Consider the following 14191-nt stretch of genomic DNA (forward strand, 5'->3'; position numbering starts at 1 on the left):
CTGCACTTCCTAATTAAAGGAACCCCTGGGAGACCCGTAACACAAATGAGCTAATTTCATGTTTAATGATCTTTAATCAGAAGTGAGTGTGACTAATAACAGCCATCCAGAAGGTGCTTTGTTATTCATTTTGTCTTCCATCGGCTTCCCCAAAAAGCTCAAATCCCCTCCATCCCCTCCATCAGGCAGTGGCCCTGCTCCCGCAGTGGGTGAGAAGGCAGGAGGAGGTAATGCATGGGGAGGAGAGCTGGTCCCCTGGTCCTACTTTTACTCACACCAGCGCTCCCATGGCATGACACAGAACTGGAAGCAGACACCCTGGAAGGACATCTCTCCCACTAGTTTCCTTAGGGATCACAGAGCCCTTGCCATGCACTTTTTCGTAGAATCATTTAAGTTGGAAAAGACCTTCAAGATCATCAAGTGCAACCATTAACCCAGCAGTGCCAAGTCTGCTGCTAAACCTAAGCACCAAGCCCTGACAACCCCAGCAGAGGCTGGTGGAGCTGGTGAATTTATTCCAGAAAGGAGAGACAGAGCCATTGGAGACAGTCTAGAGATGCCAGGGGTCTCTCAGGAGATGACATGGGGTCCTACAATTTTTTCTCCCTAGTATTTGTTTTTTAAACACACTCGCCTTCTTCATGTAAACCTCTCTGTCTCCTCCTCCTCTGGTCCATGTTAAACCCAGCACCCAGTCTGTGTAAATAGCACCGGTATTTCTAGAGCCTTTCAGAATAAATAGTAATAAAGAAAACAAGCGGTGAAGATGTCAAGGGATTTCAGGGCAAAACATTGCCCCTACCTCTTGCAAACGAGCCTGCCGAAAGCGCTCACCTGTTTGCACTGGAGGGGAGGCTGATGCTGAGTAGCTGCTCCTTGATGATGTGTTAACCACTGCCAATTTTCTTGCATCATAATTGCCAAACGGCATCTGTGTAATGGCACTGCAAGCACTGTGTCACTAGCTGGTGAGCATGGGGTTATTTCAGCCTCCTAAACCCTCACTGCAAGGCAGGGGGAAAACAACCTTGGGAGTTAAGTGCAAAGGCAGAGTAATCTGCAAATGCCGCTGAAGCTATTGCCCAGGTTTCTCTGGCAAAGCCACTGAGCAACCATTGTGCCTGTACCAAATCCTTGTGGTTTGGGTTCACTGGGCAGCCCCCAGCCAAGGGCTTGGCCCAGAGCTTTCAGATGGGGCTCCACGGATGCTGGGTGCCAGAGCCTCCCCAGGGACCCTAGGTCCTGCCTGTCCCCTTGAACCCTCCCTCATAGCCCAGGGCTCCCCTCCTTTGCTGATTTTACACCAAAATGCTGAGCAAAAGCTAATTAACGAAATCAGGCTGTGAACTTCTGCAAAGCTGCAAGCTGGAGCCTTGCCAGCAGCTCAAGGGAGGACCCTGCTTTGGCACCAGTGCTCCCTGGTCACGTGCTGGCGGACCAGGGTTGAGCCAAAGCCCTTGAGACAAGGAGGGGCATGGCAGGGGTCTCAGGTAGGTGGTGAGGCGCACTCCCCCCCCCCCCCCCAGCCTTCTCCAAAAGCACTCAAATATGTCTTTTTTTGCCTAAAACAATTACAGTGACTAAAAATACTGCTAGAAAGGTCAGTGCTCTGCTCTCTCACTGAAGATCATCAATATCAGGACAGGGGGGTGCTGGCCCAAACCCCCAGGTCAGCAGTCTAACAAGGTGGCAATCAAACCACATCATGCACACAGCTGCCACTGCCCTGAAAAGGCCTGGGAAGGAGCTGCTGGTGGCACCTCAGCCCCTGGCTCCAGCCTGTCCAGCTGGAGCACACTGCCAGCAGGGACACAGCAGAGGTGACACGGCTCACTCTCCCCCTGTATAGCTTTTCTGTAAGATCATCTGAGCTGGCTAATCCTTCTCCTGCAGATGTGTTGTCCTTGGAAGGATTGCCTGCCGTCATCTTGTAAGGGTCACCCTGCCGACTGCATGCCCTGGGGATGCTGCGGCTCCTGGGAGTGATTTTGCAGGTAGCTCCTGCTCCACTGCATTTATTTTGGTTCATCTCAGCCCTCCGGCTGCAGGTTTCATTTCTTCAAGTGGCACAGGTGATCCCTGCGGTCAGGAAATCTCTTTCAAGATTTACTTTGCTTTGGAAGAGCCAAATCTTGCAGCAGTTTACCTTCCAGACAATTAGGAGGAACTTGGAGGGCGGCAGGAAAAGACAAGATGGATCCTAAGCTGGCACCTGCCTGTTTCCCAGCCACTGGATGGGGTCTGTGGCACAGTCAGCATCCCAGCCCATGGCATTCTGATGTAGGGACAAGGCAGGTGACGGGGATCTGTGCCTGCTCAGACCCATGGGCAGCTCAGCAGTTTGGGAGAGTAAGCAGGAGCCAGCATGCCCCCACAGCACTGGTTGCTGTGCTCATAAACCCGTCTTTCCTTTGCCATCAGCACTTACAAAGGGCAGTTAATATTTAGGGAGTTCTTCGTGTCTCCAAACTATTAAGCACACAAAAATAGCAACAATTTTTGCTTATAGTTGCACCTTTCATATGGAAGATTGCCTGCAGTGTGTCACGCAGCTCCTGCAGCTCCTACTGCACCTGCAGCACCTGCAGCCTTGTGACTGCATTAAGGCTGGGTGGCAGTAGGTGGTGAGCAGGGGGACACAGAATGTTTCCACTGCAGCGTCACCCCCTGCCAAGCCCATCCATGTCGGGAAGAGTGATATGGGACCATCTGATGGCTGTGCCTGGGGACGGGTCTGTGCCAGCCAGTTTACCCTAGTTGGCAGCTGGGGCTGGAGGCCTCAGCCAGGTGAGTGCTCACCCCAGGGTCTCCCAGCCTTGGCACAAGCACAGCAGCCTTCTTGGCTGCGTAACAAGTCCAAGAAAGTGTTTCTGCAACAGCTGCCACAGGGCAGTGTGAGGGCTATGGCCAGGAACAGGCTCCCAAAGGGACTGCATGAATCCCTGGGAGAAATTCCTACCTGCAACCACAGCCACGCCTCTGGGCATCATAAAAAAACCTCTGGCAGTGGCTAGTAGGGCTGAACCTTTTATTTCCACTGGGCTAGAGATAACTTTGTCCATATGCATCATGATGAATCCTTCCCTGGTCCCTGGGAAGAGGAAAATACTCATGGTTAGCCCCAGACACCGCAGGCTGCCGGGTGGACTCAGCCCAGCCCAGCGGGGACCATGCCCCTCCTGCAGCCCTTGCCAGGCGAGTCCCCTCGCATCCTACCCAGCAGCAGAGGCTGTACGCATTACCCAGGACAGGTGGAAACAGTCATCATAATCTGCCTTGGCAACTTTTTTTTTAAAAGCAATTTCCTCCCTCTGCTTCTCTGACAGAGCTGGGGAAATATTTAAGTGACCCGTCAACAGTTTTTTCATCTCCCTGAGAAGATGTTTTATCTGATCATGCCTCGCCAGCTATTCTTCTCTACATGGCGTCTCCTGTCCGCTCCTGCTCCTTTGAGGCTGTCTCAAACAAGATGCAACTGCCTCTCCCCTCTGCTGCACCCGGGTACTGCAGGGATGCCAACACACACACAGAGCTGGCGGGTGCTGAGGACACCCTGCTGGTGATGGGATGGGATGGGATGGGATGGGATGGGATGGGATGGGATGGGATGGGATGGCAGCACTGGCAGGAAAGCCGGCAGCCCTCACACCGAACCCTCGCACCCATGGAGCTGCCATGGGTGGCCTGGCTGTCTTGCAGAGCGGGGGGCGATGGGAACCCCCTTCAAGCCCCATCCTTAGCTCTAAGATGGAATGGCACTGACATGGGGATTTTTGTGAATGATTTTCTTGTTCTCCTTTTCGGCCAGAACAGCTCTACGGCAAGGTTGGTGCTTTAACACAGTAATTCTCCGAGCGTAATGAAAGCTGACATTATATCAAACACAATAAAGACTCTCAGTTGATGGAGATCATTCCTGAACACACAAACCCATTAAACTGAAAAAAAAAAATAATATCAATTCTACACACTCACCAGCCAAAAGAAAATGTGATTTGTTATCTAAAAGGGGGTTATAAACACAGCTTCAATGCACTTTCTGTGCTGTAATGAAAACTGTGTTTGAAATGGCAAGACGACTGCAAATTAGAGTATTTGATTTTATTTTCTAACTTTTTAGGTAAACCTTCTACAAGGGCAAGTGCAAGGTTACAGCGACGATCTTTCTGTTCTTGGCTGATAAGTAGGATCTGTAATTAAAGGAGGAGAAAAATGAAAGGAGGATAAGGACCTGGCGTTTACCTTTCTAATGCCGCTTTGAACACAAAGCCTTGCCTGCATCGCTGTGGCAAACCCACAGGAACAGCCACCAGCACCCACGCATGGCATGGTGCGGATGCCGCTCCCACTGCAGACACGTGCTGGGTGGACCGTGGCGGTGCCAGATGGAGCAGCCGGTTGGGATGCCCAGAGGGATGCTGCATCCTGGGCTGTACAGCTGTGGAGGGGCATCCAGCCATGCCGCCATGTCCCTCTGCTTTATCCCTCACCTTTCTTGGGTGTCTGGAAGTGCAATCTCTGTTATTCCTCCTGTCCTTCCCCATTTGGCAAACCGCAATCCCGTTTTCCCTGGAGTTTCATTTCTAATGGAGCTTGAAATTATCTGGGCTTTGTTATTTGCTTGTGTGCTTGCAGGCGGGGGTTATGGATGGAGGCAGCAGCGTGGGGCTTCCGGGCACCCGTGCTCCCTCTGCCACTTCCACGCATGCCCCCGCACCCCAAAACCACCCATGTTGTGCCCAGCAGTTAAACTCTGTCCCCAGCAGCTCTTATATCACAGCTCATTGTATAGCTATTTTTCTTTTCCAAGGAGAAAGGGCCTCTTAGGCTCTGACCCTTCAAATGGCACTTTCCAGAACCCAAAAGATGATGAGAGGTGGGAGGCAGGAGGGCATCAGGCAGAGGAAGAGGGGAGCTTCCCACTGTAGTGACAGAAAATGCAGTGAGGAAGAAGAACTGGGAGAAAAACAACAGTAATAAACATTTTATGAAGCAGAAAATGGCTTATAAAGAAGTCAACTTTTAAAGGCAATTTATATAATCCTGGCAAGCACACATAAATGCGGGGATGGATCTCTGCAGCGTCAGAGTTTCCCTTAAAGGGACAAATAGCTCTGGCAGCTCCGGCAGACTGACACGCAGTGATGACAATGCCCTGGGATGCATTTTGCAACTGGCAGCGCAGACCTGCGCCTTCAACATTGTCCCCTGGGTCAGCACAACCCCTGCTCCCACATGCTGTGGGGGTGCAGGACACCTGAGACCCTGCTGATTGTGCTGGGATGGGACTGAAGGTCTGGAAAGGAACCTAAGGCACTGGAAAAACCTGGAGGAAATGGAGCGTGTGGGTGGAGAGGAGCTGGGACAACACGAAGCTGGCTGGGATGCCCAATGGGCAGCATGGCAGCTTGTCAGCGAGGATGGATACAAAGGATGGCAGCAAAAAACTCAACATGACCTTCCAGCATTTTTGTAGGTACATTTTGCAGATCTCTTGCCTGAGCAGGGTGGCAAACAAAGGATGGAAACCTAGCAAACAGCACTGTGGTGGGGGTTGCAGCCCTGATACTCCATCTGCTGCTGGGGATGGTCTGCACAGGGAACAGGGTTGGGGACATCCAGAACAGGGGGACAGCCCTGATGTGCCCTGCGGCTCTGCACAAAGTGGAGCCAGCCTGTCCTGGTGGACCCCCTGCAGAGCCCTGGATGCAAGCCCAGAGGCCAGAAGCTTCTCAGTGGGAAAAATGGTTGGCCAGGCCGCTGCAAACTGGGAGCTTTTTGGGGTCCCTTATCATACCAGTGCCAGTGGCTGCAGAGTCCTATGGTGGGAGTCTGCCCTGTAGCAACGAGACCCAGCTTTTGCCTTTCTGGGGCTTTGCCAGGCTTTACCAGTGGGTGAATGTGCATCCCTGAGAGACCCTTGCTATGCAGGAGAGGAATGGCATAGCCTCTCCCTCCTCTAAATCACCAGGGTGGTACAATGACCCCACACTGCAGCCTGCCCCGCCAAGCCCCATCCCTGCCCACCATGCCACCCCGAGCTGCCATCCAGCCCTGGGGTGAAACGAGCTGGAGGGACAACATGACGGGTCCCCCAGGTGCCACTGCATGGGTGCCCTTGGGGCCAAGATTGCTTTTGGCCAAGGAAGCACTCCACTGTCCAGGGGAGTTCTGGGGACATGTGGGGATACAGCTCCTGCTTGACATGGCCAGGGTGAGGAAAAGGGGCAGGGATGGGGCAGGGCAGCATGGGGCAGGGGGGAGTGTTTTGGCAATGGAGGCGCTCTGCAAAGCCCCCTGAGGTGGGAGGTCGAACTCAGCCCCTTCAGAAAGGCCACCATGGCTGGTGCATGGCATAACACCAAAAAAAAAGTGAGAAAAACTAAACTTTCCTTGTAGAGATGGGTCATGAGTTACTGCTGGCAGCAGCCTCTCAGCTGCTCAGGTTCCTGCTCCTATTTCATTTTCCCCCGGACTTCCATAGCAACCCATCTGCAGTGAGGTTTAATGGGGCTGCCATTAGCACTAATGCAGCGCAAACACTCAGCATCTGCTGGTGCGTCTTTGGATGGAAACACGAAAATAACTGCACTTGCCGCAATCTGTCATCGACTCTGGAGCGAGGTTAGGACGCGACACGCTGGGAGAGGAGGGGAGAGCTGCGGCCAGAAGGAACAAGCTGCTCCGTGGGAAAGGACCGGAGGAGGAGCTGGGGATGCTGCGCTGCTGCCTCCCCTGCCTGCTGCCCATGCCAGCACCGGCAACAAGGCAGGGGTGGCAGCAGAGCCACTGTCACCAGGGCTGGCACGCAGGTCAGACCATGCCCTGCCATTTCATGGATGAAGGATGGCAAAAGGAGGAGGTTTAACCCCAGCAGTGAGAGCCGTTTGCGCAGCCCCTCTGCCCCTCCACTCTGCCTGGGAACCAGGGCTGGTGCAGGCAGGGTCTGGCAGGGCTGCTGCCAGGGGGGCAGATGCCCAGTGCCCAGGTGCTGTGCGCAGCGCGCCAGGCCAGTCCATCAAGTGTCCCAGCCGGGTCTGGGCTGTCCTGATAAAGCTGAAGTGAGCTCTGCGGTGACGCATCACTGCACATTGTTTCTGGGTGACTCGGTCCTAATTACCTTGATGAAGTGGTTACAAACAGTGCTATTAAAAATATTTTTTCTGTGAAAGTGTATTTCTGAAAGGTTTGTGCTGCGAATGGCAAAACGATCCAAGAGCTCTGCAGCGCTCCAGCCTTTCCCAGCCCATTTTGTATCCTGACTGTTATCCCCCCTGCAGTGGCAGGCATCCGGGTCTAGATGGAGGGGGAGCTCTTTGGGGCTGCCAGGGGCCTGCAGCAGGAGCCCCTGCAGTGCAGCAGCTGCCCGTCCCTGTGGCCCAGGGGATGAGTAGAAGCACTGAGGACTGCTGCAAAATGCAGGGACTTTGCTCCAGCTCTGCCTGCTCTGCCTGTGCCCCAGTCACAGGGCATCCACCCCTGGGTGCTAGCCCAGTGGGGAGCGCACAGGGCCACCATGATGCCCCTGGGGTGCCCATGGCCAAGCTTTGGGCGCTACTCAGGGATGAGTTGCCCTGGGGCTCCTGACTCCAGAGGACACACAGGATCAGGCCAGCATTAGGGGCATAGGTGAGAGCCTGTGGGAGATGCCCACAGCTCCCCCAGTGCTGCTCCAGCCTCCCCCAGAAGCCCTGAGCCTGCAGTTGAGGTGCTGGTGAGGCACCAGTGTTGGCATCAGCTAGTGCCTGCACCAGACCTGGTTATCCTCTTAACCTCCCCTCCACCACCCTCCTGGAAAGAGGTCACAGTAATTCAGCAGTGCTTTCATGCAGAAAGGTCCTGGTGGCCACTGGTGCCAATGACAACAGCGGGGACACCTCACCTCTCCTTAGCGAGGCTGCTTCTGCTAACAATGGGAAAACCCCTGCAAGCTCAACCTTCCTAGGTGCCTATGGGACACACCTCCTGGGGGATAAGGATCAGCCACGAGCATCCACCCCACCTGGCCATGTGGCAAATGAAAGCCAAGCAGGTTGACAACTTGCCTCTTCTCTTCTGCTCCTTCTGCCTCTTCCTCCCCACACCAAACCCTGGTGACCTATGGCAGGAGGGTCTGTCTAAGAGGGATGTGGCTCCAGGTGTTCACCTCCTTGAGCAGACTGTGGTGGCAGAGAAATTCCCCCCTCCCCACACCCAGCAAGGGCTGGTGGTGGGGCTGTCCTGGACTGGTCCCTCAGCAGCTGTAGGGGGCTCCCCGGGGCTGGGCAGGATCTGGCCCAACCCAGAGGAAGGGGCTGGGTGGCTCAGGAGTATTTTTTGTTGTAGACTCCGTTTGCACTGGAAGAAAAACAATCTTTCCTTCCTTTTGTATTATTATTATAATTTGAGAGCATTTCCAGACAGAATCCTTCAGGTTCCTGCTGAGCGCTATCACCGCCAGAATTACAAAGTCAAATGCAATCATTAAACCTGCGTCTTGCCTCTCCTGGCCCAGATTGCTCCCTTCCCCAGGAACAGTCCCCACTGCAACTGTCGGCAGACGAGTCGCTGCTGCCGTCACCCCACACAAGACCCGGCTTGGCACCAAACCCACTGGCTGCCGGAGACAGTGTGGGGATAAGAGTCTCCCCATCCCCCAAACCCTCAGCACTGAGTTATCAGCTTGACCTTGACCTCCTGTTGCCTTCTTACAGCATGTGCAGGCAGAGGTGAGGCTGGAAATGAGGTTGAAATCACTCCCTTTGCTCTTGTTAGTGCTGGCAGACGGCAGTGCTGGGGCCACCCGCGTGCCGAGCAGCATGGCACGGCCAGCGGTACCTCGCAGGGCAGCTGAGAATGTGGGGACGGAAGAGGGATGGGAGCAGGGATGGGATGAAGAGCTGATTCCTGTGCCAGGAGTCGTCCCTGAAGCTGGTGCCTCCACGGAGCTCAACATCCAGGAGGGAAGTGGGAGGGAGCCGCTGGGGCAAGGAGCCTTACCCGGATGTTGTCCTGCCAGTGGTGAGCCTTCTGGAACTTCTCCGCCGCGTTGGCAAGTCTCTGCAAAACAAGTGGGAGAGCAGCAGTGAGTCCAGGGAAGGTGAGAGGAACTGGGCATCGCCCACACCAACCCGGGGCTGTGGGTGCTGCCCCAGCACCTGCCATCCCTCTGTTTGGGGGATCCCTCAGGACCCTGCCACCCCCTGCCGTGGAGGCAGGGGACAGGAGGAGGGATCACAGGCAGCAATGCCTGGAGAAGGACATCCTGGGCATGGGGAGCAGGTGCTTCTCTGCTTGCTCCTGCCTTTCCCGGAGCAAGCCAGTCTCTCCAAAGGAGTTGGTGCCACTTGAACAAAGCCAGGGCTGAGCCACTGCAGCTCGGCAGCAGTTGGCATTACTGCTGGAGCTGGGCAGGGTCTCATCTGTGGCACAGGGCAAAGACTGAACCAGGGTACCTGTGCCGATATCCCCCAGCTCCCTGGGGGGCAGGGCAGACCCTTCAAAAATACTTCAAAACCCCCTCAAAATGGGGCCCAGAGATGTGCGGCTCAGTCCACCTGGATTAACCCCTTCACATACCCATGCCCTCCTTCACCCAATCACATGCCCTGGGCCATCGGCGTGCCCCTCTGCAACACAGCGGTGCTCCCAGGGAGCTGGTGAGAGGAGCAACACCAGCTATGAGCCACAGTTGCTCTGCCTGCCGTTGCTCCTTGCAGCGGGAGGTGCCAGCGCTGGGCTGCCAGGCCAGGGCCCACCCAAGGCTGCAGCAAGCACGACCCTCTCCCACGAAAGCACGTGAGGTTTCAAAGGAGACAAAAGTGTCTCCACCCTGATGGCTCCGGAGGCAGCAGGCAGTACGGGCAGGCTGCTGCCCATGCTGGTGCAGCCAGAGGAGCCAGAGCTCGCCAGGAGCAGGTTGGGGTGATGCTCAGCACTGGGGCAGCCTCACTGAGCTCAGGCTCAGCTGCGAGAGGCCTCACCAGCACAGAGGGAGCAGCAGGGCAAGGCTGGAGATCAGGCAGTCCCTGGGGTACTGGCAGTACCGGGAAGAAGCTGCAATCTGGCCTTTAATGGAGCCCAAGGGGACAGACAAGGGCAAGAGCTCTGGGCTTTACAACAAGATCTACTCTGCATCACTAAGCAAATAAAGCCAAGAGCCAAACAAGTGACACAGACCTCTCCCTCCACCCCTCCACCAGCCTCAGGCCCCCAGGGGTGCGGGCAGCTGCCTGCCAGGGCTGTAGAACCCAATCAGCACCACAGCCCAGCTGCAGGAGCATGGTGTCGGGAGCCAGCCCGCAGAGCTGAGGGCCACCCGGACCCCTGAGTGCTGGGCACCCTCACGGCTCACACGGGCTCAGGGTTTATCTCTGCAGCAGCACAGCCCACCTGCTCCCCAGCAGCCATTGCCTTTGTCAGGGTGCTGGGGAATACACGCTGTGGAGGTCTCAGCGCCAGGGGCTGAGTGGCTAATCTGGATGGGGTTAACTGGCCATGAGGCTTGTGATGCTGAGGCTGTTGAAGCCCAGGAAGGCTCCCTAGTGAGTTAGAGACACGCATCAAGCAGGTGCTGCTGCAGCACCTGCTCCTTGTTTCCCTGCATCCCCCAGTGGGATGGGACATGCTTTGCTCCACATACTTACAACCTGCTGGCAGCCAGAGAGCATGGGGAGGGAGGGGAGCCCTGGCCACCTCCAGCCCCTGAATTGGTTGGGAGGAGGCAGAAGAAGCACCGGCAGTGGGCCAAACAACAACCTCAAATCACCACCTGGGCAGCACTGCAGAGATGCATCTAAGATTCCCAGTGCTACTGCACACCCAACTTCCACGCTGTGAACCCCAAATCCCAGAATGAAACAGCATTCCTTTGCTCAGCAGGGATCCTGTGTGCCGGCAGGAGCCCACTGGGGCGGCACTGAAATCCAGCTACATCCCTGGGAATCCCAGAGTGCCTGGCCAGAAGAACATGTACGCACAAGACAATGATCTCCAGACAGGTGGACAAGAGCCCTGGGCACAGCCATATGTGCTGCAGCTGCTGTCCCCATTGTCACCAGTTCCTCCAGTGCTCCCATCAGCTCATGGGGATGCAAAATGCCTCTGCCCTTCTAAGCAGATGCTGGTGGGAAAGAAAGTCCTGAGGATTCACGGTGTCTCCTCTACGTGCCCCCACTGCCTGCAGGACAGTGGCAGCAGCCGGCCCCTGGCAGCGTGGCAGGTGCAGGGCCATGACAGCAGGTGGTCTATTGCCAGGAGCATGGCAAAGCACAGGTACTGAAAAGTAAGGTGATGAGCAGTGAAAGACATCATAGATCTGGCCCTCTCCAGCCAGAGAAAGCAGCTTGTTCTTATCAGATGTGGGGAAACATGTATCCATCACTGCATAATCTTAGCACACACTGGTCGAAACATTCCTGTTTAATATTTTCTCTTTTTTCCATCTTGATTTCCAAATCAAAGTGTTTGCTTTCAATGGCCAGCACCCAAGGGGAAAGATCAGCTATCAGCTGAGCATTGAGGCAAAATACCTATGGCACTGGTGGCAGAGAGAAGACAATGGGAGGCAACATGTAGCTGGACAGAAAAGCCAAGTAATGTCAGTTTTCAGGGTGGTTCTGCGAGGGGCTCACCTGCAAAGCCACAGCCCTGCCTCCCCAGAGCCACCTAAAAAAGCCGTGGCCTAATTCTGCACATCATCCCTGAAAGCTTTTGTGCTCAGTTTATATATAGAGATAGCTGATTAAAGGCGAGCATTTATTCTGAATCATGTTTAAGGCAGCAGTGATGAAATATGCATTTTTCTATACTTGATAAGAGCGTGTTTGTTTATTATGGGCCAGGGTAAGATTTATGGACATATTTAACTATTCATCGCCTTGTGTGAAGTGCCTGGAGGGTTGCAAATGGTGCAGTAAGGGACGGCTACACCCAGGAACGACACTTCAACAGAAGATATTTTTCCTCTGGCAAATGTCAATTTGTCAAAGTCGATCCGGACACAATTTTATTTAAAAAAAAAAAACAAAACCAGATGTTCTTGTTCGATAAATAGCACGTTGCAGGGATGGGGGAGCCTGTGGCAAGATGGCACAGCCACAGCAGGGTGCTGTGCCAGATCCTGGCTCCTGCTGGACATCCACCCTGGAAGAAGGCACCCACCCTTCCCCTGTAACAGGAGATCCTCCGCCCGTCTCCATCCCTGCTGGGGGACATGTCTGGAGCGATGCTGTGTTGGGGGGCTCCCATGGGAGCAGACCCATCATGTCCCAGTCCTGGCTGGTGCTATAGGGGAGCCCCAGCTACCCCCTGCCCAGAGATGGGCTGCTGGCATGAACAGGATGGGTGATCACTGGATTTGGAACCCTCCAAAACCATGGCAACAAGGACAGGGACCCCAAGGGGGCTATTTGCCGTATCTTTGCTCATGAGCAGAACCTGCAATTGTGTGTTAGGGCTGGGAAGGTGCTGCTGCTCCAGTGACCCGCCCCCGGCCACGTCTCCCCAGGGAAGGTGACGGGTCTGCCTGGAGCCACACACTGCTGCAGGACATTCCCATTAATGCCAAATGAGTTCATCATGAATAATGTTATCATGATCGATACAGCTCAAGGATTATTTCTAATCCTTAATAATGATTAAACCATTATTTTTCAAGTGTTACAGATCAATCAGTCCATCTCAAGGCGTGCTGCGTGTAGGGACTGCAAGATACCCAGGATGCAGGCAGTGCCCTGGGGAGCTGGGCAGGGGTCCTGTACCCATACACAGCAGCCACTGAAAGCTCCCAGTGGGCTTCAGACCTGGGGTTGCCAATTGTGTGGTTCCAACGGCAAGAAAAATCAAAAGAATTACCAAAATAAAGCATGGGTATGAAATATCCACAAATTTCCAGCAGGGTCTGGTGCAGGGGCTGCCCTGGCCATGGCACTTTAAGGAACACAGTTCTTTCCCCAGAAGTTCCTTTACCCAGGGCTAAGGACAGGAGATTTAGAGGCTGAAAACACTGAATTGAAACGACTCTGCAGGTCATAAAAGGCCAGCAGGAGATTTGCAAGGGATTGGTGTTTGGAGATCCTGATGAAAGGGGGTCTGCGAGGAGGAAGGTGCTGTGCAGGCTTTATTGCGCCCCAGCCTCTTTCATATTCCACACAGTGTTCCTCTCTGCCTCGCTGTTCACCCAGGCAGATCCATCAGGAGCTCCCTGCTCAGCCCACCGGCTCGCCCGGGATTAAGGTGCCTGAGGGACAGCACGGACCTGGGATGGGCAGGCGGCGGCAAAGGAGGCACAGCCAGGCATGCACCCTCCCTCCAGAAAGCCGTGTGGGAAAGGAGAGGGGGACAAGGTGGGTGACCCATCTACCTAGAGGATGGCACCTCCAAATGCATGGCTGCCTTCTTCCCCCACTTGCTCCAGGACCTCGTTTCCCAGCCCCCCCCACCCACCAGCTCAGCCCCCCCACCCCGAGCACGGCTCACCCATGCATGCTCGCCCACGGCAGCACCTTTTGGGGGCAGCTGGTCTGATGCCCCAAAGCTGCTGGGAGCAAGGTGGTGGGAAACACTCTGAGCATCGGAGCTGGTGCAGGCAGGGACTGCAACCTCCTCTCTAGGCAGAGGGGACCATCCCTGCTGTTAGCATCCCTGCTGCTTGAGAGGCCAGCATGCAGGGGGATTTCCCCCAACATAGCAAGCATCCAAGGGCGCTGCCCACCTCCTCCTTGTTGCCCCTTCTGCCCCATCACACCCAGGGCTCTCCTGAATTGCTCCAATATTTTTTGCACAGCAGCTTTCCAAGGGAAACTGGTCCAATGCTCTGCTGAATCTCTCCTCCCTGCACCTACATGGCAGGAAGTATGCCCTGCTGTTTCCCCCTCAGCCAGATTAGTGGGTTTCACTTGTGAGCAGCAGAGCAGAGACCAGAGTGGCACAAGAAGGCCAAAGGCCAAGGTTGGATTTATAAAACAGGATTACAGCAAACACCTTGCAAGAGGAGACCGAGAAGCCCTGCGTAACAGCAGTGATGCCGTCCCTGTGTCCCAAGCCTCCGCACCCCATGCCTGTGCTGGTGTTGGGGAACACTCCTAGAGGACCGTGGGATGGTGCCCCCGGCTTCTCCCTGCAGCCAGTAAGGAAGGGCCCAGCACTGGCCCAGTACATAGCAGCTGCGTGTGCCCAGGGATATCTGCTCTGAGGGAGAGCCGCTCCT

General features: G+C 55.0%; 1 protein-coding gene across 3 annotated transcripts in view; it reads right to left on the reverse strand.

Annotated features, from left to right (window-relative positions):
• The window catches only part of CACNA2D2 (calcium voltage-gated channel auxiliary subunit alpha2delta 2), a 223499-nt gene that overhangs the window by 36020 nt on the left and 173288 nt on the right, over window positions 1–14191 (reverse strand). For all 3 annotated transcript variants that reach the window (XM_037384697.1, XM_037384694.1, XM_037384696.1), the window contains exon 4: window positions 8983–9042. In XM_037384697.1, the coding sequence (XP_037240594.1) occupies window positions 8983–9042 (60 nt within the window). The remainder of the gene's footprint in view (window positions 1–8982; window positions 9043–14191) is intronic.

Source organism: Falco rusticolus, chromosome 4 (assembly GCF_015220075.1).
Source record: "Falco rusticolus isolate bFalRus1 chromosome 4, bFalRus1.pri, whole genome shotgun sequence".
Taxonomy (NCBI): Eukaryota; Metazoa; Chordata; class Aves; order Falconiformes; family Falconidae; genus Falco; species Falco rusticolus.